Raw genomic sequence first — 24,166 nt, 5'->3', positions numbered from 1 at the left:
ATTAGCAAATTACCGGCAAAAAAATCTCAAAGAAAAAGTATTAATACTATAAATATGAACAAATTAATCTGTTTATGGCGGGAATTATGCCGCTATTATTTAATATTTATAATTATAACGAATATCTGTAAATAAATATTGCTTTAAATGAAATCAGAAAGTCCTTCGTTTGGAAGCAGGCTTTGTCGAGCTGGAAAAGATTAAGCAATTGTTGGTTATTTTGCGTTCAACAGCAATTTGTATGTGCCCCACAACACTTGTAATATTACTTTAAATTGGTTGTGTCATTATCTTTGGGCTACCTATCAATCTAATTAAAGTACAACCTACTACTTACATTTATTTTATTCGACAGAGCACGATTTTTAGTTGCTACCTTAAAGAATATTATTTAATTTATAATATTGAAAATAGTTTGCCAGCCCTGGCCCCCGTTTTTATGTTTGTGTCCCCGCTGAAACCGATCGAAGTTGCAAGCCATGGCTCGGGTCTCCAATAAAAGCGGTATTTCTGGTATTTTCCAGTACTTAAAAACGCCGCGCTGGTATTTTTCCCACCACCCCAGGCTGCCACACGCGCACCCCCCAAAAGCCAGCGAAATTGTCAAATTCGTTTTACTGTTGTGAAGGGTTTGTTCGAAGTGAGTTGCTTTCTCCGGGGCTTGCCCCTCCCCTCCGGCGGAGCACCCCTTATCGCTGGTTGGGTAACAGCCGTGGAAAACGCCTCAGAGGGCCTGAAACGCGGAAAAGCCGACTGGCAGTGCAGAACCGAGTGAATTTTCGCCAGTAGAATGCGAAACGTGTTTGATAATCCGCCGCCATCTTGCGGCACACTCACACACACACGGGCATGTGCCAGCCAGGTTGCGGTGGTGTGCGTGTGTCCCGAGTCGTTGCGTCACTGGAAAAGTGGGAAAATCGGCACATTTCCGGGCCGAAAAGCCAGCAAACCGTTTCGATTGGGAACTGAGCAGAGATCGGTCAGCGGGCCGAGTGAAAATCCGGCGCGAGGGCAGAATTTTCGCTCGTTACGTAACTGCTGAGGCGGCGTGTGGGAAAGATGACTTGAGAAAAGAGGCCTTCCGCAGCGAAACTAACCGATATACCGTCTATGTCTTTGCAGAGCCGTGCGCTAGCTTCAATTTTGTCGTAAGCCAAACAAAAAAAGGAAAATCAACCGAAAATGTTCGTGTCGACAGTCTCTCGCATTGCCCCCGTCGCCAGGAGCGCCGTAAGTACCCCCTTTCTGCGGTTCGAACTGTGCGAGATAAAGTTTACGAGGCGGCAGGGCAGATTACATAATTGGCGGATCGGAAAAGTGCATTGATTTTCCCGATTTACCATTTACATGCCGCCTCGGCGTGGTGAACTTCCAATGGCCGCGGTGAGAAAACACCTACGGCACACAGTTGCATAACTTTGAGGTTATGTGCGCGCCCAGTGGAAGCGACTAATTGAAGGCGAGTAAATAGCAGCAATCGGGCTGCATCCAGTGGAATTCGGGAACTCCACTTTTATTTACCAAAAGAATCCATCATCACATTGTATAACACTTGGCAAAAGCAAACCGTTTCGTGTGACGCTTTGAGGTTAGAACCGGCGAAAGCTTTCCAGTGGTGAGGTGAATAGGGAGAGGGGAGCGGGGACTGAAATCGCCAATAATTGGCATTGTTTATAATTTTAAAGATGATAATCCCAATATCGGGCCCACGGCTGCCACAAAAGACCCCAACTAAGGAACAACAGCAGCAGCCAAAGTGTCGGTTGCGAATAGCAAAAAATTACTTAACGATTGCATAACTTGGCAATTACAGGAGATGAATGAACTTGGGCTTAGGTATTTGGCAACATCTGGCTATATAAGGCCAATAGTGCCCTAGCAACGGACGCAGTCCATAAATAGTATTTACTTTTTGGTGGGAGGGGGTTCTTGGTGTCAACTCTTGTTCTTACTTAGTGTTCTCAAAGAATGCTTATCAAGAGAGTTCGTAAACATATATGTACAATGTTTATCATCTTGGCCTCAAGAAAAATAATGAATTTTGAATTTAACTTTCTGTTTCTGAGTAGGTTTAAAATACTGCAAACTAGCAGCAATTTAAAATCAAACAAATAATATCAGAGGGACTAAGCTTCCAAAATACACATTAAACAGATAGTATAGGTCTTATCTCCGCCCTGAAACTTAATCTCGAGCAATAGCCGTGCACGCCACACACTATTCCTTATATAACCAACGCACCTTTCGCCGTTTCAGCTCCTCGCTAACTCCAAGCAGTACTTGCGACCATTGAGCAGCGCCGTCATCAGCCAGAGCCAGACTTTGGCCGCTCAGAACACAACCCCAGTTGCATTGCTGCCACAGATCAGGTCATTCCAGACCTCGCCAGTCACGCGTGACATTGACTCGGCCGCCAAATTCATTGGCGCTGGTGCCGCAACAGTCGGTGTCGCTGGATCCGGTTCGTATTGGTTTCGCTGGGTCATGGATCACCTTGTCATAAGTCATCAGCCACACAAGGAAGGGGTTCCCAGGCCACCTTTTGCTCCCTCTCCCCCAGTCAGTTGCAAACTAGCATCTGGGGCCCACACAACGAGTATCTGATTACTCTCCAAATGCCCCGGGAAGGTCTGAGAATTGGCCAAGCCTGCTGTTTGTTGCGGCTTCATTTCCTAGCAGGAAACCTGTGTGATTGCAGGGCGAAAGTACCAGAAATCCTGTCGCCATGCTGTTGCCGTTGCCCCCGGGGAACCGCCGCATGGCAGGCATTGAAATCTTTCGTGGCCGGCGTTTTTAGTGCGATGTGCTGGCTGCCTTCTGGGCAGAACTCAATTCAGACTAATCTGTGACTGACTACTGGGAGAAAGGATCCCTAAGGGAGGCCGGGGAAGGCCCTTGTCCCTCCTCTCCCTGTCTACTCTTGAGCTCATCCCTCGCTCCTCCGATCTGAACATTTAACTAACGCTTTGATTTTCTCTCTTCCCCGTTTCTCCGAACGACCACAACGAACCAATACAACAGGTGCTGGTATCGGAACAGTATTCGGTTCCCTCATCATCGGCTACGCCAGGAACCCATCGCTGAAACAGCAGCTGTTCTCCTACGCCATTCTGGGCTTCGCCCTGTCCGAGGCCATGGGTCTGTTCTGTTTGATGATGGCCTTCCTGCTGCTGTTCGCCTTCTAAGCGCTCCGCTGCACATCGATTGCTCGTCCTTGTTTCCTGCAATCGGGCGTGTGCGCCAGTCGCATGCGAACGAGAACAGCAACCAAACAACACTTCAAACAAACAACAACCAGAACAAGCAACACCTATGTTCGTTTTCGATTATTAATGATAAATGATTGATTGATTGATAGCAAACAAGAACATCCTGTACCACTATCTAATTATAAAAACCAACAACCACATACAACAAGTAATTTTGTTTTTAAAAAACATGCGAGCGAGGAGAAGACCACACCTACTTTAAGTTGAACAGCCGAAATATCAGGAGGAAGGATTGGATTGGATTCGATTAGCCCACAGACCCAGGCGACAAGATTGAAATTAGATTTTAATTGAAGCAAGCTTCCGGCTCACCGAAAAACCCAAATCCTCGGACCACGTCCAGCCATGCCCGCGCCCTCTGCCAATCCCGCGCAGGATCTCCATGTCCGCTGGCCAAGGCTCTCTCTCTCCCCGAAGTTCTTGGACATCGAAACACGGCAAAAACCCCCGGCGGCAGGCAATGCGTGGCGCTCCTCCGCAAAATAACACCTTGGATTTGCGAGAGTGTGGGCGAGGCTGGCCGGAAGTCCGGTGGATCGTTGGGCTCAGCGACTTTCGATTTTACTGTGGCGCGTACTGAAATCCACATTGTTTTTTAGTATTTTGTATTCGAAAAATATTAGTTTCCTTTATGTAAACGCTGTTTTGTTTATTGCCACTTAATATTTATTATGGAACATGTACTAAAAGTAGTAGTTGCAAACGAAATGAGCCGAAGAGCGCAGCTGAAATGTGAAATAAAGGAGAAATGAATGTGTAAAGGAAGCGGACAGATTTGTTTCTTTATATTCGCGGGAAATGATTATTTTGCCTGGTGGCTTGTCTTATCTGGTGAAACATCAGTTTTGCAGATTTAAATTTTGGCGCCCAAGACAAAATCACCCTGTGTTAAGATTAATTTATCGGCAGGAGTGGCCCTGTGTGACTAAATTACTCATCGATAGCCACGGCGATATCGATAACATTGCGCCACACGTGTGTTTTGTTTTGTTTTGATGGTTTTGGTCTTCAAATGGATTTCGCCAAGAAGTTACTCGGAAAGTACGGCTGGAAGGAGGGCGATGGCCTGGGCAAGAACAGCACTGGGATTACGGCTCCGCTGAAGGCCAGCTTGAAGTTCGACAACGCGGGACTGGGGGCGGATCGGGCCCAGGAATTCAATGACCACTGGTGGGAGCGCTGCTTCAACGAGGCAGCCAGCAATGTGGATGTCCAGGTTCAGCAGGACGGCAAGGTGCTGACCTCCCGCAGGGAGGGCGAGGAGGCGGTGGAGATCTCCACCAGCGGATACTCCGCCCGGAAACTGAAGAAGGCCAAGGAGCAGCACGCCAGCGATGGAAGAGCCACCTACGAGAACTTCCTGCAGACCTCGCTGCTTACCCAAGACGGCGGCGAGGTGGAGACAGCCGAGCGCATCAATGTGGAGGACATCGAGGTCAGCAAGGTGACCGTGCTCACGGACGAGGAACTCTTCAAGGCCTGCGGGGGCAGGACGGCGCACAAGGGAGCTCGGCATGGCCTCAAATTGAGCGGGAAGATCGCCCGTTTGGAGCAGCAGGAGCGCGAGATGCTGGAGAAGCTTCAAGGCAAACTGAAAACTCCTTCCGAGACAGATCCTGTTAAGAAAACCAAACGGAAGGCGGACTCAGCCGAAGAGTTAGTTCTGGAAGAACAGAAAGAAGCTGAAGATGCAGTGGAGCAGCCTGAGAAGTCCAAAAAGAAGAAAAAGTCCAAGAAGTCCAAGGCGGTGAAGTCGGAAGAGGAGGTTATAAGCGAGGAAACTCAAGAAGAACCAGCCAAGACTAAAAAGAAAAAGGATAAAACGAAAAGACCGCAGGAAGTCCAAGAAGATACAGAGATCCTAGTGGCGGAGCCCGTGAAGATAAAAAAGAAGAAAGCGGATAGATTACAAGAAGTGTCAGAGGCAACAGAGGAAACCACTCAAGATAGGGATACTGATGAGCCCGTGAAATCAAAAAAGAAGAGGAAAACAGAGGATTCCATCGAGGAAACTGAAGCTCCTATGAAGAGCAAAAAGAAGAAAAAGAACAAGGAGCTTTAGTTAAGTCTAGTCTAAAATAAACTATGTTAGGACAAATTAAAATATATACATTACATACAAACTTATAAATGGAACCTTGTATATTAACGACTATTAGAATCTAGAAATAAAACCAGCTGAGTGCACATAAATTGTACGTTTTTATGGTTCTAAAATTTCTATACACGATTGGGGCATTTAAAACTAGAGTTTGGTCACCTAAAGATAGTCTGCAATCCCCGAAAGGGGATTACTTTCTGCCCTTCGCCTTGATGCGTCGCGACTTGCCCAAGCGCTTGTTGACCGAGGCGCCCGCCTTGACGCCCCGCTGCTTTCTCGAGGACTTCTCGCCGTCCAGTCCCGCGGAGGAGGACTTGGTGTTCCGCTTCAGGCCCTTCTTCTTGCCGCCGAAGCCGAACTTCTTGTTGCGCTTCTTGCGGTTCTCGGCGGACTGCTTCTGCTTGGACTCCAGGGCCTTGGCGTCCTCGAGGAAGTCCAGGTTCTTCAGCTTTCCCTTGCGGAACTTCTTGAGCTTGTCCAGCATGTCCTTCTTCTCGGCCTCGCGCTGCACCTTGGTCTGCTTGGCCAGCATCTTGCCCATCTTGCGCTGCTCGCGGATCTGCTTGATGCGCTCCGACTTGGCCTGGCCCTGCTGCTTGGCCATCAGGTTGGCGCGCACCTTCTGCATGTGCTCGTCGGACTTGGCCATCTCGGCGAAGTAGTCGTCGGGGCGCCGCGTCTTGATGCCCAGCTCGTGCAGGCGGGGAATGCCCTCGAGCACGGCACTCTGCGCCTGTCGGTGGAAGAGCATCTCGCGCTTGAAGTCGTTCAGCACGGGATCCTCCTCGGGGCGGATGTAGGGCAGCTTGGCGTTGCCCTTGAAGAGGTTGGCCCGCTTCTGTTCGTGCTTCTCCAGCTGGACGGCGAGTTCCGGGGCCAAGGGAGCCAGTGTGTTGATCATGTCCAGGCGCTCCAGCCACGGCAGCTGCAGCCGGATGGCCTCTGTTTTGGCCAGCAGCTTGGTCTGAATGGGCGGGACATTAGTGGGTTGGAGGAGCAGGCTTCCCGCTGGACACTTACCGCATCGTTTACTCTGTCCCGCTGGCCATTGAACTCCACATTGAGACCTGGTTTCAGGTCGCCTCGCTCAAATGCCGCTTGCAGCTGCACAAAAAGTGGACTTTTTGTATAAAAGAGGGTTTATTTCAGTGGGTTTTCACTCACCTCGGCATCTGAGTTGTCCCCCGAGTCGTAGCCCGAGGCACTGTCCTCCATTTCAAAGTCAGACATGCTTAAATTAGCTAAATTAAAGAGGCTCCCAAAAAAGAAAACAATTTCAACACGTGCGGGGAAAGCCTATCGATTGTTTGTCGGAACCTATCGGGACTCTTGTTCTTCGATATCACGGTCACATACCAAATTAATACCAAAAACATACCACAAACACCCGAACGGTCCCCCTAAGGTGTGGTAGCTTAGCGGAGTCACACACCGCACCTATCGATTTTTGGGCCATCTCTAATTCTGCGCTTGGATTTTTAAACACTGCCGCTTTTTTTGTTTTGCCAAGCGAACTTTAAAATGTCTGCGAATTTGGCGAATGTTTACGCGGAGCTGATGCGCCGGTGTGGCGAGTCCTACACCATCACCTACGGCGCGCCACCCACTTACCTGGTGAGCGCGGTGGGACCCGCGGAGGCGGGCAAGAAGATCGTGCTGGTCTTCAAGGAGGATCGCAGCGGATCTGCGGCCAAGTTCCGGGCCGCGACCACGACCACGCCCACGCCCACGAAGGTGTCACCAAAGACGGAGGGCTCTGCGGACTTGGATCTCACGGGGAGTCCCTTGAAGGACGACTGCCTGGTGGACGCCATAGGCGACCTCTCCATCGACCTGCAGCTGGAGCACTCGAATCCCTGGAAGCTGGAGGAGGAGTACCAAAGAGGCATCCCAGTGGACAAGGCCAGGGCCATTGTATGCTCGGAGTTCCTGCAGCTGGCTGAGGGACTCGGTTCCGTGTGGTTCCTGTGCGATGGCAGCGATCCCGCGCAGACCCAGTTGCTCCAGTATGAGTTCAACCCCACGCACTTCTCCCGCGGAATCCTGAGCTACCAGGGAGTGTTCCCCGCCTACCAGGTGACCTCGCAATCTCTGGTGCGACAGCATGGCAAGGCCCCCGACGAAACGCTGATCGAGAACAGCTACCAGGTGAACCCCCACATGAGGCTGCGCTGCTCCTGGACCTCCAATGCCGGCCTTCCGCTCCTGGTGAACCTCCACGACTGCGAGGTGGCTTTAAGTCACACCTTCCGTGTGGGCGAGTGCACCCCATTGACCCAGGACTTTATGAATCAGCTGCGCATCCTGGTCTTCATTCGCGAGGACATCGTCTCCTATCACAAAGATGTCAAGCAGGGCGTCACCCGCGATCCCACCTACCGTTGTGGCAGCGGCATCGACATGGACGAGTTGCGGGACTCCATTAACCAAACCATGACCGATGTCTCCGGCTTCATAGATCGATACAGCATCGGCAATGTGGAGTTCGACATCGAGGATGTGGTGCAGAGGGCCAAGGTGCGCCGGCTCACGGATCTCACCGACAAACTGTGGGAGCTGCTTAAGAGCTGCGGCTGCTACAAGGACCTCAAGATGGCCTTCAACATGCTGTTTCAATGCGCAGCCCGCTGTAACATAGTGGTAAGTGTACCTGGTTTATGAATGACAGAATTCCTGATTCACATACGATCCAAATCCTAGAACACCCCAACCAACAAAAACCGCCTGGCCAAGATTATCACCGAGTTGGCGAATCGCCGGTTGGCCATGCCCTGCCTCAGTGGTGCTGAGCCCTTGGAACTGCTGCTGGAGATTGGCATGGAGAAGCTGTACAAGGACTACGAGTTCATCTACACGGAGAGCAAGTTGTGCAGCACCAATCTGCTGAAGGAGGACTCCAGCGAAGCGCCGGACGGCGACGGCTCCCCGCAGAATCTGCCCCAGCTGCGAAAGTCCCTGCATAATGCGGTCAGGGGGGATCCGACGCCAGGAGCAGGAATGCGCAAGACGCTGCTGCACCACCACGGCGCCGTGAAGACGGGGAATGCGAAGTATGCAGGGGACGACGACGATGCCGGGTTTAAAAACAGCCACTTCGACGAGCAGGAGAGCACGGAACGGGTCTCCAAGTTGTTCCAGATCCACTGCACCTTGGAGCACCTGCTGATGATGCACATTCACCTGAATCTGTCCAATGGTGAGGGAGGAAATTAATCCACAGTGTACCTAATGAATAATCGGTTTGCTTCCAGTCTACAACGATGTCTGCTCTGAACTACTGAAGAAACCCCTCAGACTAGTCGAGTCCATTGATGACCAGCTGAGTGATGTGATGGACATCCGCCTGTCTGCCCATTACGTGAGAGATCACTTGGATGGCAAGGACCCCTACTCTCGACATGTCACCATGCGCTCATACAACAAGTTCCGTGAACTGAAGACCACCTTCTATTTCGATTCGGAGAACATTTGTCCCCCGAACCTGGCTCAGTGCTTTCAGTGCGATGGTGGGTGGCTTTTAAATTTAATTATTTTCTACAGCCTTAGTAATATTTCTGTTCCTGCAGACAAGGAGATGGTCAAGGAGCGCACGTATCATTCCTGGATATATCGCAAGATTCGCTCGCTGAAATGAAGCAGGATTTTTCGCGATATGCAATTGTATATTTCTCGTAAGATAAGCATGTATAGGTTATCTAGAATTTGAAAAAGGGCCTATTTGAATTTTGTAATATCCGTAATGTCTAACATCTGTATCCTTCTGAGCCCCATAAACTGTTTAATTATTTAAACTAAACGATTCTAGTAATGTAACCATTCCATATACTGAAAGCCCTTTTGTTCAATTGTTTGTGCTTGTTGAACACGCCTGTCGACGCGTTTCCACGAACCCCCAAAAAAGGCAGCAGTGCACACCGAAATCATGTTAAGCGAACTCGTACAAGTTTTAAGCCGACCCAGAGGCTGTTGCCGTTGCATTGGAAATCTTGAAAACCCGGCCGAAATCCGCTTCCGCCCTGCGCGCACTTTTATCGCCGTGTTTTGCCGGCCATATTCTAAACAAAGGCCAGAATGCACCAACATTTGGCCATTCCTCCGCTGAAGTAATGCTGCCGCTGAGGCGGGAGGAGCGCGTGTGCCCAATGGCGAAGGCGCCATCGAGCACTCGCGATATGTTACAATCCAATTAGCCGCTTGCGCCAGTTGTCCAACCATGGAGCACTGGGCCCGTCGCCGATTGATTTGCATTTTGTCAGACGTGCGTGGAACGCGCAGCGGTGCGGACGTGTTTTTTCCAGCCCTGCTCCCCGGAAAGGCGAACGGAAGCGCAAGCCAGGACTTACGCGAGTGTCCTGCGCAGGGAATACAGAGACTTGCAGCTGGGAACCGAGTTTTTCGGGACGTGGCAGTGTAAACCAAATTAAGTTCGTTCTAAACGCCAATTATCGCGAGTGCCTAATCCAATTAACAGCAAAATGGTGTGTATGAGCCAGAGAAATGGCCTGATATCCTGCTAAACCAAATTAGGAATTTAAAAGGACACTTAAGTGGCCCAAAGGACATTCGATAATCTGTGCGAGTAGCCCTTGAAGTGCAAACTGCGGTGAAACGAAACCCTAGACAGCTGACGCATTAAAATCCTGTGAAACGAAGACACCCCTTTGGTCTAGTCACCCCTGAACTTATCCTGGGCAACTCTTCCCAGTTAATCTTAGGGATTTTTCAGCTCACTCCCAGAAAGTACAAGCTCTTGACGGGCTTGGGAAGCCAAGCTAAGCTATGAAGTTGAATGTCCGGAAATGCAGTTCGATTTTCACAATCGTTCTAAGAATATTAGATATCATAATATCATTATTTTTTGGGATTGGTGATAAAAAATGTCGACCGTAGGTGTTTAGTTGCCCTTTATGATCCTATGATATTTTATTTAAGAATAAATTTAATACAGTTTGTGCATCTTTATAATAAAGTAGTTTTAATGACGAGTTGGAAATATTTTTTTTGTTATATTTAACGATGGTTGTCGAACACCCTTATAAATCTTGGGTACTCCTCACCCTAGGGCCTCGAGTTCTTCTTTAAGTTCGGCTATGCCTTCCTGACCATCACCCTGATGATCATGATCTGGATGTCGCTGGCGCGTGCCTCGATGTTCGCCCGCGAACTGGAGGAGACGCACTACCCGCCCTGCACCTACAACGTGATGTGCACCTGCTCGAAGTCCTCCACGGATCTGGGGATCGTGCACTGCAAGAACGTTCCGTTTCCGGCACTGCCGCGCATGGTAAACCAGTCGAAGGTGAGTTGGATATAAGGAATAATTAACTAAAGAACTAAAGAACCATACCTAAAATAATAGTATCCTTATAAAGTCAATATGTCCTAGTGTTAGTTCCTAATTTAATTTATGTTTTCCACAATTCCCGCAATTTTCTGACCCAGGTTTTCATGCTGCACATGGAGAACACGGGTCTGCGCGAGATCGAACCCTACTTCCTGCAGTCCACGGGCATGTACCGGCTGAAGATCTTCGGAAACCACCTCACCGAGATCCCGGACGACGCCTTCACCGGCCTGGAGCGATCGCTGTGGGAGCTGATCCTGCCGCAGAACGACCTGGTGGAGATCCCCTCCAGGGCGGTGAGGCACCTGCAGAAGCTGCGCCACCTGGACCTGGGCTACAACCACATAACGCACATAAACCACGACTCGTTCCGCGGCCTGGAGGACTCGCTGCAGACGCTGATCCTGCGCGAGAACTGCATCTCGCAGCTGATGTCGCACAGCTTCTCCGGCCTCCTGATCCTCGAGACCCTCGACCTGAGTGGCAACAACCTGTTCGAGATCGACCCGAATGTGTTTGTGGACGGCATGCCGCGACTGACGCGTCTCCTGCTCACGGACAACATCCTCTCGGAGATCCCCTACGACGCCCTAGGTCCCCTGAAGAGCCTGCGCACCCTGGACATCTCCCACAACGTGATCTGGTCGCTCAGCGGCAACGAGACCTATGAGATCAAGGCCAGCACCAAGCTGAATCTGGACAATCTGCACCTGGAGTATAACCACATCGAGGTGCTGCCTCCCAACTCGTTCAAGTACTTCGATACCGTCAATCGCACCTTCTTCGACGGCAATCCCATCCACACTCTGAGGGTAGGTGTGCTAATCCTAAAGAAGTCCAACCCTCTTCCCTCTTAAAAATAGTGTATATATATATAATGCTTAATATTTTATCCACTACTTCTAGGAAGACGCCTTCAAACCCGCTCGAATCAGGGAGATCTACATGCGGTACTGCGGCCTGACCAACATCTCGCCTGTGGCCTTCGACAGCCTGGTGAACAGCCTCCAGATCCTGGACCTGTCTGGCAACAACCTCACCAAGCTGCATCACAAGCTCTTCAACAATTTCGATGTCTTGAGGTGAGTCGAGCACCTGCACTCCTGTTCACCCGGCTTCCACCCCTATTCCACTCGCAGGTATTGTGTGCTGGAGGGGACTAATCGGATTGGCGGCAGGGCTTCTAGGGCTTCTCCAGTCCTAAGTTCGTATCTATGCTAAGTGGGTGACCCTATTTAAAAGAATTCGCGAAAGGGGGAAAAGCCGCGCAACCAGGCAATCATGCAGAAGCAGACGACACTGGGGGAAAAGCTTGAATAAGAGAATGGGATATTGGAAATCGATTTGCCTCGGTGTTCTTATATTTATGGGAAATAAGAGTACAATATTTTAATTTCGATTTTGTTTAACCTTCGTCTTATCTATAGGGTCATCAGCATGCGGGACAACAAGATCAAGATCCAGAAGCCGACGGAGACCTTCAACGCGGTGCACTACACCCTGCTGAAACTGGACCTCAGTGGTGACCGCAACGACCCCACCAACCTGCAGACCCTGCGCAAGTAAGTGACCCCAGTGCACCGAGAAAGATCCTGCTCCCCACACACCCTTCACCCCAGAACCACTCTTGTATTTATTTACAAAAAGTATGACCAGAATGCGGAACATGCGGTCCCTGTCGATATCCCGCCTGGGATCCTCCTCCGTGGGCCCCGAGGACTTCAAGGACTTTGGCGTGGAGCTGGAGGACCTGCAGATCACCAGGGCCAGTCTATCGGGGATCCAGTCGCACGCCTTCAAGCATGTGAGGGGACTCAAGAGACTGGACTTTAGCGAGAACGGAATATCCAGCATTGAGAACGATGCCTTCCATGAGGTATTTCCAAGACTTCTTCATATCTCAAAGGACCTTTCATTATATACAATATCTCCTCTATAGATTGGTCACTCTCTGATCTCCCTGAAGATGTCCCACGGCTACTCGGGCAGTGCTCTGCCGGCCGAACCCCTCAGGCACTTGACTTCCCTGCAGGAGCTGGACTTTAGCAACAACCACATCAGCAGCATGAGTGACACCAGCTTCCACTTCCTGAAGAATCTGCGTCTCCTGGAGCTCCATGACAACCGCATTGAGCAGGTTCTGAAGGGCACCTTCCAGGGCGACATCCACTCGAAGCTGGAGGAGATCTCGCTGCGCTTCAACCACCTGACCTCCATTTCCCAGCACACCTTCTTCGACCTGGAAGCTCTGAGGAAACTGCAGCTGGACGACAACAAGATCGACAAGATCGAGCGAAGGGCCTTCATGAACCTCGATGAACTGGAGTACCTCAGCTTGAGGGGCAACAAAATGAACAACCTGGCGGAGGAGTCCTTCCAGAACCTTCCCAAGCTGGAGATCCTGGACATGGCTTTCAATCAGCTGCCAAACTTTAACTTTGACTACTTCGATCAGGTGGGCACGCTGTCCAATCTGAATGTGAATGTGAGCCACAACCAAATCAGGCAGTTAATGTACAACTCCTCATGGAGCGGACGAAACGAACATGGTATGAAGTTTCTTGCTTTTTAATAAGAGGATGTTAATTTTTAAGGTCTTATTTCTAGGCTCCATGTACCACTCGAACATCAAGATACTGGACCTTTCCCACAACAACATATCCATTATTCACCCTGGATACTTCCGACCTGCTGAGATTTCGCTGACCCACTTGCATCTGGGCTACAATTCACTGATGGTTGGTATCCAATGATGTGTCTTATTCTACATAAATCTTTAAAATATGTTCATATTGTTTCTAAATAGAACACAACCCGTGACGTCTTCGGCAACATGCCCCACTTGCAATGGCTGGACCTGAGTTACAACTGGATCCATGAGCTGGACTTTGATGCTTTCAAGAACACCAGACAACTGCAGCTGATTTACTTCAGACACAACTATCTGAGTGATATCCCACAGGATATATTCAGGCCTGTCCAGGGTCTGCGCATCGTCGACTTTTCGCACAATCACCTGAGGGGCCTGCCCGACAATCTCTTCTACAATGGAGGACTGGAGAAGTAACTCAGAGATGCTATATGCTATGATCGTGTATAATATGTACTTATGACCCCTCAGATTGGATGTCTCGCACAACATGATGTTGAAGATCCCCTCCTCATCGATGTCCAGCTTGGCTGCCCTGACGCTGTGCGAGTTGCACTTGTCCAACAACTTCATCTCCACCATTCACAGCATGGACTTGTCCAACAAGTTTAGGGTAAGTCTGATATATCTCTAGATATCATATCCTAAAATATATATATCTATTTCTGTAGTCGCTTCGCTACTTGGACATTTCCTACAACTATCTGTTGCGCATTGACGATGCCGTGTTCTCCACCATGCCCAAGCTGGCCGTTCTGGATCTCTCCCACAATCGGGATCTGAAGGTGATGGATAAGTCCTTCATGGGTCTGGAGAACTCGCTGATCAAACTGGGTCTGGAGAACGTGTCCCTGAGCACAGTGCCCGAGATTCGACTGAAGTATCTGCGTGAGTTCCGTCTGGGCTACAACGAGCTGCCTTCGATTCCCCAGGAACTGGCCACCAATATGAGTAACCTGCGCATGCTGGACCTCTCCAACAATGATCTGACCAACGTTCCGCTGATGACCCAATCTCTGCCCCACTTGAGGTGGGTTACTTCTGATTTATTTTAATTTGCAGCTAATTTATATTTATAATTCCCAACAGACGCCTGATGCTCTCTGGCAATCCCATTACCTCGCTGAACAACAACAGTTTCGATGGCGTGAACGAGGATCTCGAGATGCTGGACATATCCAACTTCCGTCTGCACTATTTCGAGTATGGCTGCCTGGACTCGTTGCCCCATCTGCGATCCCTGAAGCTCACTGCCTATTCCCACCTGGAGCACTTTAACATTCCGCATCTGCTGCGCCATCACTATAATATCAGGCAGCTGTGGATCGAGGCTCCGCAGCCCTTCACTCGCATCGTCAAGAAGGGATCTGGGCCCACCCAGGAGATGCAGACCCTCCAGCTGGGCAATCCCACCGACTTGCAGCGCGAAATGGAGGGCCACCTGCCCTCCAAGCTGACCAACATCACCTTCAGTGGTCCGCAGTTCACAAATCTGAACGAACGTATTTTGAGAGTGCGTAGAAGGATGCTTCAATAATCTTGAAGAGATGTTAATCCATTTTATTCCGCTCCAGGGCATGCGTTCTCCGTATCTGTACATGCAGTTGTTCAACACCTCCATGCAGGCTCTGCCGCCGAACTTCTTCAAATACATGGGTCGAGTGCGGAACATTTCGCTGGACATTCGCTACCACAACCGAAACCTGAAGAAGATTCCCAACCCGAACACGGGAGCTGTGCCCTATCTGCCCAACAGTGTGTTCCTCACCGACTTGAAGATGTCCCACACGGATCTCAACTGCGACTGCGACCTGGGGTGGGTTTCAGAATTATTACTATAGATAGTATTACTATACTCTATATACCACAGGTGGGTGGAGTTCTGGCAGCGCAAGAGGCGCCAGTACATTTGCTCCTCGCAAACCTGGACCGACACCGTCTTCCGCACCTTCATGAACTCACCTTGCCAGGTGTACGGACGGCATAACTGCGACGATCACGATGACGACCTAAGGGAGACCCGCTGTGAAAACAAAGGAGGCCAGCAGCTAATGGAGGTGGGTATCACAGGATACCCTTTGAAAAATATCTAGTTATCATGTGTCCCTCATAGGCCCTCAAATTCGACCTGGAGTGCGGCTGGGACAACGCCAACTGCCGGGAGGCCGCCTTCGTGGTGGTGATGGTGTGTGTGGCCATGGTCTTCTGGATGTGACTTCTGCACTTTGCATATAAGACGTCCACCGACTTTTATAGCATTCTAGAGCAAGTCTACGGCAGGCCGGTCATGTAGGACCGCCTCCTAGAGTTTAAGCGTGATGATGAGACTTTGGCCACTTTGATACCTTTCGCAGTTAGCTCTTTCTCTTCCGAACACCTTCTCTCACCGATCCGCTGGTCCTTGGTAACGCCTTATATGTAGTATCCTCACCACTCGCCACTCACACACTCCATCCTTCGCCTCGCCTCACTGTCTGTCTCCATGTATGTACTATATACTTTTGTAGGCCTTAGTGTAAACCATATGTACTCCAGTATCTATCTCCTACTTTCTGTACTTCTCCTATAAGTTAGGTCACTGCGCTGCTTAAACGATTCCAAAATGAAAGTCTGTAAAATGTTTCATAAACATATAATAAATATTTACGGTAGGTTAAGTTCGCCGTCTCGCATTCACATTTGGAGCTTGCGATTGGGACACTCAGGTTTTTATGGGTCTGTGAGCGAGGCACTTGCTACAACAAGTTGGGTTCACAATTGCTGGACCAGGCCGGACCAGGCCGGTCCAGAAACGAACAATTAAAAACTTTTCGCTTAAAGTTCGCCTCTTTGGCCGGCGCTTCCATACGATAAATAATTGTGTAAAGCGGAGAGCGTTTTCCCCCACCTTTTATTTCCCTTACTTTTTATGGGTCTTTTAAGGGGATTTGTGAAGAATTTTGCAGTGAATTTTCGCACATAACAAAGGGAGTCGTTAAAGAATATTCAATACATAAAACCTTGATGGTCTTTAATATGCTACGAACTATTAATAATATTTATACCCTTTTAAGACCAAGAGTATAACACTGGTCGCCCCTTTAAACGACCTGTTTCTCGCTTTTTACACACATATTTTGGCAGTTTTATTGAGCTAAAGTACTTTGTGATATATGGACAGGCTGAGGAGGCGACGGCGCCCTAAAGTTCAAATGGGGCAGCAACAATCTCATCAACTTCCCGTTTATGCACTTTTCCGATTCCGGTGGCGGGGGTGGGGGCCTCGCAGCGACCGCAGTAGTGGAGCTGTGGAAAGCGGGAAAGTCGGAAGGGAAAACACGGGTTGGTAGTGGAAGTGTCTAGAGCTCTTCTGTGGCCGCCGGTGGCTGGCAGACTTTTACCTGTTGGCCAATTAAATTTTCAAAACGCGGCCGCACAAAAGTCCAGGCTCCCATATTGCGATGCTCTTCCTGACTCCAAACGAAAGCTGCACGGAGAAAAATAATAGATGAGGTTACTTGCAAATGATTGGTAGTAATCTTAATATTAGCCGATCCAAAAATTTAAAAATCGTTAAAAATAAAATTATTTAACAGATTTTTTTTAATTTTGACAGTGCTGAGCATACTGATACAATTTCTAACCGTGTAAAAAGAAACCATGAGAATACAGTACATAACCGGCCAACTTTGTGGGCAAAGTTTACGAGATGGACTCACATTGCACGTTGCCGTATTGGGCCAACTGGGCCTGGAGCTCCTGGACGGGGAAGGGGCTCAGGGACTCCAGGCGTATTATGGCCGTGTCATAGGCCTGCCGCTTCTCGCGCTCCTCGGCGAGGTTGTAGTAGTGCTTCCCGCTGCACAGGATGACCTTGCGCACCTGCTCCGGCTTTGCGGTGGTGTCGCCTATCGGAGGAGGTGGGTGGATGTGGGTGTGGGTGAGGTGGCAGGAAGTGGGCGCAATTTAATGAAGAAAACATAAATAAGGAACGTTATAAAGAACTACAAAGTCGGGTTACCCAACCCCAGGATACCGAGTATTCGTCCCATAAAGCGTTAAGTAACAATCATTATTTTTAAAATTATTTTTTAAAAGTCATTTATATTACTTTAGCTGGGTAATACTTATTTTAACGCTATTGTCTTTAATAAAGTTTATCAGTATTATTCATGAAATGTTGACCCTTTAGAGGAACAGATAGTAGGTTACATTTGTAATAACCGAGGTGAACTGCTGCTATAAAAATTAACACAACCTAACTCAAAATGAGTCGTAAGCTTTTAAAGTATTTTAAAGTTTCCCGCATACATTGGCACGAAGAGATAACTCCTGATCACCATACTGAGACTGTTTCCCTCGGAGCCTGTCAAGATAAACCAAGGCCATTACTCACCCAGGACATTGTGGAAGAGCGTGCCCGACTGGAAGTCCTCGTGCGAGGATGTGGCCGCCGGAAGACGGAGAAGCGTTTTGGGGGCCACCACCACCAGCGGCTTGCGGAAGTTCCTTGCCAGCTGGCGACGCAGGACATGATAGTACTGGGCGGGAGTGGTGGGGTTGACGATGTGCACGTTGACGGAGTCGCCATCGGCGGATGTTTCCTTGGAGTCGCAGAGCTGCAGGAAGCGCTCAATGCGACAGGAACTGTGCTCCGATGCAGCGCCATCGTAGCCATGGGGAAGGAGCATCACCAGGGCGTTAGACTCCATCCATTTGGCTGGAAGAGATTCCCTTAAGTCAGCAGATTAAAGGAAACAAACCAACTCACTCTCTCCCGAAACAATGAAGGTGTCGATGATGATCTGAGCTCCATTGGCAAAGTCCCCAAACTGCGCCTCCCAAATAATGAGATTATTGGGGTTATCTATGGCCATTCCGTACTCGAATCCCAGTACCGCCTCCTCCGACAAAATACTGTGGGCCAGCTCCAGTTTGCCGCCGTTTCCGCCCTCCATGCTGTTCAGGGGAATGAACATCTCGTTGGTCTGCTGGTCCACCAACATGGCATGGCGGTGGGAGAAGGTTCCGCGACCCACGTCCTCGCCACTGATCCTCACATTGTGACCCTGGTACATCAGGCTGCCAATGGCCAGGGCCTCCGCGGTGGACCAGTCGATCTTGACTCCGTTCTCCAGCTTCTTGAGGCGGGCATTCACGTGGGTCTTCAGCAGGTGAGGATGGATGTTCTAAAAACCAGAATGAAATCTTAGGACTTACAAATATATTTTTAAATATGGTTATCCTACGAAGTCCTCCGGGAAAGCCACACTCTGCTGGCCTATGTAATGCAGCAGGGAGTAATCCAACCCCGTATCCCAGTAGGTCAGCTCCTTAGAGGGGGCCAGCTGCAGGTCCTTCCACTGCTTCTCAAAGTAAGAAACTGGTGGCTGGTAAGTGGGAGCCAGGACCAGCTCCTCGCCCAGGTACTTCATGTACTCATCCCTCATTTCCTTGGCCCGTGCCTCCGGGAGAACCTGCTCCTTGGCCAACTGCTGGGCATACAGATCCGGCACCGACTCCCGCTGATGGACGATCTTGTAGACCAGCGGGTTGGTAAAGGTGGGATCGTCCAGTTCATTGTGACCCCATCTCCTGAAGCAGTTCAGATCGATGAAGATGTCCTTGCGGAACTCCCGCTGATACCTGAAGGCCAGGTTTGTCACCCTGGCCAAAGCCTCTGGGTCATCGCCATTGACATGGAACACCGGCGCCTGAATGGACTTGGCCAAATCGGAGGTGTAGGCCGTGGACCGTCCTCGATCTCCGGGCGTGGTGAATCCCACCTGGTTGTTGACAATCAGGTGCAGACTGCCGCCCACCTCAAAGTGCGGCACATAGGCCATGTTCAGGCACTCCTGGTTGATTCCCTGGCCGGCAAACGCCGCGTCGCCGTGGAGGATTACATTGAGCACGTGCTGACCAAAGGGCTGTCCGCCCGTGCCGAAGGCTCCTTCGCCTCGCGCCTGCTGCTTGGAACGCGCCTTCCCCATGGCCACCGGATTGGCAGCCTGAAAATGAGAGGAGGAGGATAGGATGCTCGGAATTGGGAATCAAATTTCAAAGTTTGGCGTGTGTCGGCTTACCTCCAGATGCGAGGGATTGCGCACCATGCTGAAGTTGAGCTTCTTGCCCAGCACTTCCAGCTGCTCGGAAACATCTGTGGGCGATTCAGGTTCAGGTTTGATTAAATTAAGCATACGCCATGTGTGCTTAGGCTAGCAAACTCGCAAGAGTGGGATGTAGGGATTAAAGCATAAGTGAAGACTTTGAAATACCCCCTTTTGAAAATATACATAAAATAGTTTAACAAGGTCTATCCCAGATTTGACTGATCATTAATATATTATTTAAAAATAATATACGAGTATATAATAATATATTTATTTTTTAGATATTCTAAAACACTACATTGATTCAATAATGATCCCGTTCACCTGAACTCCCTGTAATCCTCGAATAAGAACCCACCGAAGTTCCCCGGCAAAGTTTCACTTACGGAAATGACTTATGACGTCGGACATGGCCTCGATGTCTTCGGGAAACTCGGATGCGCCGCTGAGTTTGCGGAAAACTTTCGCCGGCCGCATGTTGAGGAGGGCCGCCTGCAGCGGAGTCCTTCCTCGATGGGGCATCGCCAGGACCACGTGCTCGATGTTCGCTGTCATTCCATTATATAATTTTTTATCGTCGCCGTCGTCGTTTCCGTTGTTTTTGGGGTTGCATGCGGAGGGAAAAGTTTTGGGAAAAGCAGATTAGGGTTAAGTAAGCGTGCCGTGATATGTGAGCCCGCGGGTGGGTGGCTGTAATTCAGGTGGGTTGGTGGTTGGGTTCGCCACCTCTGCGGACTGTCACGAGACAAAGTTTGGCGCCCTGAAATGGGTGCGCGATGCCGCGATGCGCTAATCGCGTTTGAAAAGCGGGCAGCACGCGCGGATTCGGATAAATCATATCATCCAAGGACTTGGAAATATTATGCGTGGGATGAAGCGTGGAAAATCGCACATTATGTAAAACTTATGTTGATTTCGTGTGTTTCTTTAGGGGATAGAATTCTTAAAAGTATTTTTGTTATTAAAATAAATATGATTCTTTTAATTTCAAAATAATATTATATGCTTTTCGACTGTAATGGTACACACCTTTGACGCTGTCCCGGAGCAGCTGCCAGAAGAAGGCCAGCATGGACTCGGCTCCTTCGCCTCCGTACCTCTTGACCGTGGGAAACTTGAGTGCCATGAAATTGTCCCAGGCCTGCGACTTAATTAACAGCTCGGCGATTTCGCAGCGCTCGCTGTTCCCCAGCTGCTGCTGGTCGAGCGTCTCGAAGTTCCTGGCCAGCCACTCGCGCTCCTCGATGTCCTGCGAAAATAAGGATGCGGGATCAGTGGACTATATTTATGGGACGGAGCACACAGGGAAAAATGTAGCTATATGATAACATTTGTAATATATTTACTTCACATTTAATTGGAAAAAGAAAACGCATTTAAATCTATTAAATGTTTTTATGAATGGTCTCAAGTAATATTCGTGTACTCCGTGAAATATTCCTGATTGTTTACTGGTATCCTCTGGATGCCAGGACTTTCTCCCACTGTTTTAATGGGGGCCACTTACCTCGACATAGGAGAACTCGGCGCTGGCCGAGCGGCCGCAGTAAATGTCCTTGAGCAGCTGCTCCAGCTGGGCGACGTTGTGGGCCACCTGCGGACCACTTAAGAGGCCATCGGTGCGCACCGTCTCCTGTGTCTGCAGTCCATAAAATGCGGGACTTAATTCCTGCAGCTCCGGCTTGCTGTGTCCACGTGGCCGGGAGAATTCGCAGGACAAATACACACAGGACGTTACAAAGGAGCCAGAAAGGAGAATAAAATATGACATTTGCCGGGATGATTCGGGATGGGAGTGGGGTGGCTGGGTGCCTCCTACCTCGTCCTGATGCTGATGGGATTTACGGCTGCCAATTTGTGCCCGTGCTGGCGAAAGGCCTCCACGAAGCGATAGACGTTGGCCTGCGCGTTCCTGGCAGCCCGCACATCCTCGGCCACTGAAACACATGCGTAAACAATATAAATTTCGCTCGACGTTATAAATTATTTAAAAAAGGATTCACGTGCAGCACACTGTGCGGCCTTTTGAATTTATTGGCCTTTTACTTTTATGATATTTGTTCTTTGCTTTTTACGCTCCGCTTCATTTCGATGGACTAGCCGCCAGGTAGGTGCACTTTTGAATCGTGTTTGCCCGCAAATATTTGGCATGAGTCCGAAAAGAAATTGGAACAATGAGTTCGGGGAAAATGCAAAAGGCTATGGCTTACTTTATTCAGATCGTTGAATTAATTCCTTGCCACAAATCAGTCTATATAAATGTTAGAAATGTTGATGTTTAGTAGGTGGTTTGTAACAATACATTTGAATTTAATGAGAATATCTGAAAATATTTTATATCAATGGGCTTAATACTCAAATATAATATTCTGTTAAAGAGTATTCAGTGTTTGTTCCTCGCGATAAAATCCCCAATTCGTGTTACATATGAGAAATGGAAATGGAACTCGTTGGCTGCTGAGGTGTTTACGTGCTAAAGTGTTATCCTGCTTAGAGGATTTATATGCTATGACGCACATCACTCGATTACAGGGCACCCTGAGAATCCAAATCCTTTCCGAGGCACGGGACACGGGTCATTGACAGCTGGACCCGCATTAAAACCCGGTTCTCTTCAAAGGAAACATATGCAATTTCTAGACAGTATTTCGGTGATAAATCAATTTAATGTTAAAGAGAAGGACGCCTGGACTGGAGCACAGGGCGTATGATGAATTGTATTTGTGGCGACAACATTTCAACTTGAGCGTGTAAATATTATTGGAGCACAGCGGCGCGTCCTTTGCCAAAGGATAATGGTTGCCCTGACAGAGATGCAACCGAAGGACGAAGGGCAAACAAGTCGGTGAGCCGAACGGGGCTGTCCTCCCACTCCGTGTCAGGGGAAATAAACCGTGCATACAGTGGGAGAAATGTGACAGTCGAAGCTACCAAACTATCTAAACTATAAATATCTGTTATAATAAATTATATTCCAATATTTCATTTTAGCTATCTCCAAATTAATAAAAACTGCTATCTTAACTATATACCCAGACTTACTAAAAAAAATAAATTTGATAATGTTCTATAACATTTCCTCCAATAATTTTTCCCAGTGCAGCATCTGAGGCAGCTGATGTCATTTGGTCAAGCGTCGAGGGCTTTCCTCTGCTGGCCAGTCAAAGGCTGCCGGCGGACTATAGTCCGTCTATGGTGTTCCGGGCTCCAACTACCAACTGCTGACTACCGACTGGTGGCTGCTGGCCATGGTGTCGATAAGCCCCAATTGTGTACGCAGCGGATGCAGGACAGGCACAAAGGAGCTCCCGTTTTGGGCTTCTTTGTTTGCCGGGCTTTGATATTTAGCCGGGTCTTTTCAGACTCCCTGTTGTGCGATTTAGGGATAGATATAGTATCTCTGCACTGGACACCCGGCTCTCCACGCTTAATTAGTGCAGTTCGCAGGGGGTCTGCCACAATCTCCGGGTTCTAATTATGAACTCCGAGCACCGGCTATGTCATATATTTAGAGTTTATCAGATTCTGGAGGAAAACAAGTGATAAGCCAGGAACTTTAAGATTAGCTTGGGTAGGCAACAGGAAAGAGGGTAGCATTAAGACCATTAAAAATATTCCCCTATCAACAGGAGTTGTACTTTGTAGATAAAGTGGGAGGCATAAACAATGAGTTGATATAGCGATTTATGAACGAAATCTATTTTTGGTGTACTTATTTTTAATATAACGTTTAATTTTCTTCTCATTAAAAAATGGTCTGAAAACCAATAGCTACTTCCGAATCCACCCTCTGAATACAGGGTATCACAGTCATAAATCTTCTTCAAACCGGTCGCCTCGAACATGTTCGAATTGCAGTCTGAAGTTGCGATTGAGTTTTTGTGTTTGAGTTTGACTTTCGCTTCTGCTTGCCAAGTTACCCAGTTTACCCACAGTAATTTGCCTTTGATCTTCTGTTCAGGTTGTTGTTCTACCGGAGTTGTTGTGGCCGGATTGTTGTGGGTCAGCTGCCGGGACTCCACTGATAAAGGGCCGGGTGGCAGTTCCCACACGCACTCGAACACAATGTCACTGCCCAGCAAACTCCAGTGGCTTTTTAGTTTGTTTGGGTACATTTCCACTGCTCATTTATTTGCTTTTGATCCCGAAACACTCTTATCGATGCGATGGTTATCTCGACGGATGAGGTTTTTATTGGAGTCTTGGCAACACACTTTTTCACATCGGGATTAGCAGCCGTACCTTGAAACTCGCGCTGGGCAATCGGCTTATAGCCCCAAACGCCCTTTTCGCTGTGATAGCACCGCGATTGTGGGCGTGGCAGCTTCACTATACTCGCCTCCGAGTGCGCAAAGAAACGCAGCATTCTGATGGATTAAGAACTAGGCGTATCTGCCGGATCACCTGATAAACACAAACACGACTGGCGGTCTCTTCACGTCGCCGTTCGACCCAGAACTAAATCTACATCATTTTGTTTGGGTTCCGAGACCCCCTGAAGCAGTTTAAGTACTGATAAGCGGGAAAAGAGAGCCGAAGAGTCCTATCAAAAAAGTATCTGCTGAATAATCGGCTGCCTCTCTTCGCTGTATTTTGTGTTGCCTACTTTTGGGATGGTCATGCCATAAGATCGCTGTTAATTAACAGAGCACTTGTTTGGGCTCTGTTAGGAACACACAACTAACAGAATTGTTATACACATGTCTGAAG

General features: G+C 48.9%; 6 protein-coding genes across 9 annotated transcripts; 4 read left to right on the top strand and 2 right to left on the bottom strand.

Annotated features, from left to right (window-relative positions):
* Positions 1–551: 551 nt before the first annotated feature.
* Positions 552–4,034, top strand: LOC108025222 (ATP synthase lipid-binding protein, mitochondrial). Its single transcript, XM_017095569.2, has 4 exons — positions 552–640; positions 1,123–1,230; positions 2,257–2,461; positions 3,022–4,034. The coding sequence occupies exons 2-4, from the start codon at positions 1,183–1,185 to the stop codon at positions 3,183–3,185; spliced, it is 417 nt and encodes a 138-aa protein (XP_016951058.1). The 5' UTR covers positions 552–640; positions 1,123–1,182; the 3' UTR covers positions 3,186–4,034.
* Positions 4,035–4,240: 206 nt separating this feature from the next.
* Positions 4,241–5,462, top strand: LOC108025220 (G patch domain-containing protein 4). Its single transcript, XM_017095567.3, has one exon. The coding sequence runs from the start codon at positions 4,282–4,284 to the stop codon at positions 5,329–5,331; it is 1,050 nt and encodes a 349-aa protein (XP_016951056.1). The 5' UTR covers positions 4,241–4,281; the 3' UTR covers positions 5,332–5,462.
* On the bottom strand, positions 5,453–6,687 carry LOC108025221 (probable rRNA-processing protein EBP2 homolog). The gene is made up of 3 exons (XM_017095568.3): positions 6,535–6,687; positions 6,391–6,474; positions 5,453–6,334 (listed from the first exon to the last, which is right to left on the bottom strand). The coding sequence occupies exons 1-3, from the start codon at positions 6,598–6,600 to the stop codon at positions 5,561–5,563; spliced, it is 924 nt and encodes a 307-aa protein (XP_016951057.1). The 5' UTR covers positions 6,601–6,687; the 3' UTR covers positions 5,453–5,560.
* Positions 6,688–6,828: 141 nt separating this feature from the next.
* On the top strand, positions 6,829–9,410 carry LOC108025219 (protein zwilch). The gene is made up of 4 exons (XM_017095566.3): positions 6,829–8,010; positions 8,071–8,566; positions 8,622–8,876; positions 8,937–9,410. The coding sequence occupies exons 1-4, from the start codon at positions 6,892–6,894 to the stop codon at positions 9,002–9,004; spliced, it is 1,938 nt and encodes a 645-aa protein (XP_016951055.1). The 5' UTR covers positions 6,829–6,891; the 3' UTR covers positions 9,005–9,410.
* Positions 9,411–9,637: 227 nt separating this feature from the next.
* LOC108025216 (chaoptin) lies at positions 9,638–16,036 on the top strand. 2 transcript variants are annotated; one of them, XM_050888425.1, is made up of 15 exons: positions 9,638–9,848; positions 10,433–10,669; positions 10,813–11,526; positions 11,621–11,796; positions 12,142–12,276; positions 12,371–12,590; positions 12,654–13,263; positions 13,322–13,452; positions 13,521–13,777; positions 13,836–13,977; positions 14,036–14,394; positions 14,454–14,877; positions 14,939–15,180; positions 15,235–15,421; positions 15,478–16,036. In XM_050888425.1, exons 1-15 carry the CDS (start codon positions 9,846–9,848, stop codon positions 15,577–15,579), a joined length of 3,939 nt encoding a protein of 1,312 aa, XP_050744382.1. In that variant the 5' UTR covers positions 9,638–9,845; the 3' UTR covers positions 15,580–16,036. The 2 variants fall into 2 exon arrangements, with proteins under 2 accessions (XP_050744382.1, XP_016951053.1); XM_017095564.3 differs by having other exon boundaries at positions 9,639–9,848; positions 12,362–12,590.
* Positions 16,037–16,464: 428 nt separating this feature from the next.
* On the bottom strand, positions 16,465–23,896 carry LOC108025217 (probable 2-oxoglutarate dehydrogenase E1 component DHKTD1 homolog, mitochondrial). Of its 3 annotated transcripts, none has more exons than XM_017095565.3 (12): positions 23,699–23,896; positions 21,276–21,393; positions 20,964–21,141; positions 20,486–20,705; positions 19,843–20,004; positions 19,430–19,503; positions 18,593–19,354; positions 18,115–18,532; positions 17,740–18,063; positions 17,063–17,251; positions 16,745–16,830; positions 16,465–16,649 (listed from the first exon to the last, which is right to left on the bottom strand). In XM_017095565.3, exons 1-12 carry the CDS (start codon positions 23,820–23,822, stop codon positions 16,545–16,547), a joined length of 2,760 nt encoding a protein of 919 aa, XP_016951054.1. In that variant the 5' UTR covers positions 23,823–23,896; the 3' UTR covers positions 16,465–16,544. The 3 variants fall into 3 exon arrangements, with proteins under 3 accessions (XP_016951054.1, XP_043946827.1, XP_043946826.1); XM_044090892.2 differs by lacking the exon at positions 23,699–23,896 and adding an exon at positions 21,667–21,724; XM_044090891.2 differs by lacking the exon at positions 23,699–23,896 and adding an exon at positions 21,503–21,522.
* Positions 23,897–24,166: the final 270 nt, after the last annotated feature.

This window comes from Drosophila biarmipes, chromosome 3R (genome assembly GCF_025231255.1).
Source record: "Drosophila biarmipes strain raj3 chromosome 3R, RU_DBia_V1.1, whole genome shotgun sequence".
In the NCBI taxonomy this organism is placed as follows: domain Eukaryota; kingdom Metazoa; phylum Arthropoda; class Insecta; order Diptera; family Drosophilidae; genus Drosophila; species Drosophila biarmipes.
This window is presented reverse-complemented; position numbering and strand designations above follow the sequence as displayed.

Coding starts and splice junctions, on each gene's coding strand:
- LOC108025222 (XM_017095569.2), top strand. CDS start 1,183: ATGTTCGTGTCGACAGTCTCTCGCATTGCCCCCGTCGCCAGGAGCGCC. Junction 1,231..2,256: donor CCCCCGTCGCCAGGAGCGCC/GTAAGTACCCCC, acceptor TCGCCGTTTCAG/CTCCTCGCTAACTCCAAGCA. Junction 2,462..3,021: donor AGTCGGTGTCGCTGGATCCG/GTTCGTATTGGT, acceptor CCAATACAACAG/GTGCTGGTATCGGAACAGTA.
- LOC108025220 (XM_017095567.3), top strand. CDS start 4,282: ATGGATTTCGCCAAGAAGTTACTCGGAAAGTACGGCTGGAAGGAGGGC.
- LOC108025221 (XM_017095568.3), bottom strand. CDS start 6,600: ATGTCTGACTTTGAAATGGAGGACAGTGCCTCGGGCTACGACTCGGGG. Junction 6,475..6,534: donor GGGACAACTCAGATGCCGAG/GTGAGTGAAAAC, acceptor CTTTTTGTGCAG/CTGCAAGCGGCATTTGAGCG. Junction 6,335..6,390: donor GGGACAGAGTAAACGATGCG/GTAAGTGTCCAG, acceptor CCGCCCATTCAG/ACCAAGCTGCTGGCCAAAAC.
- LOC108025219 (XM_017095566.3), top strand. CDS start 6,892: ATGTCTGCGAATTTGGCGAATGTTTACGCGGAGCTGATGCGCCGGTGT. Junction 8,011..8,070: donor CAGCCCGCTGTAACATAGTG/GTAAGTGTACCT, acceptor TCCAAATCCTAG/AACACCCCAACCAACAAAAA. Junction 8,877..8,936: donor TCAGTGCTTTCAGTGCGATG/GTGGGTGGCTTT, acceptor CTGTTCCTGCAG/ACAAGGAGATGGTCAAGGAG.
- LOC108025216 (XM_017095564.3), top strand. Junction 12,591..12,653: donor AGAACGATGCCTTCCATGAG/GTATTTCCAAGA, acceptor TCTCCTCTATAG/ATTGGTCACTCTCTGATCTC. Junction 13,264..13,321: donor GAGCGGACGAAACGAACATG/GTATGAAGTTTC, acceptor TCTTATTTCTAG/GCTCCATGTACCACTCGAAC.
- LOC108025217 (XM_017095565.3), bottom strand. CDS start 23,822: ATGCTGCGTTTCTTTGCGCACTCGGAGGCGAGTATAGTGAAGCTGCCA. Junction 20,005..20,485: donor GCTCCGGGACAGCGTCAAAG/GTGTGTACCATT, acceptor ATGGAATGACAG/CGAACATCGAGCACGTGGTC. Junction 18,533..18,592: donor TGGCTTTCCCGGAGGACTTC/GTAGGATAACCA, acceptor TCTGGTTTTTAG/AACATCCATCCTCACCTGCT.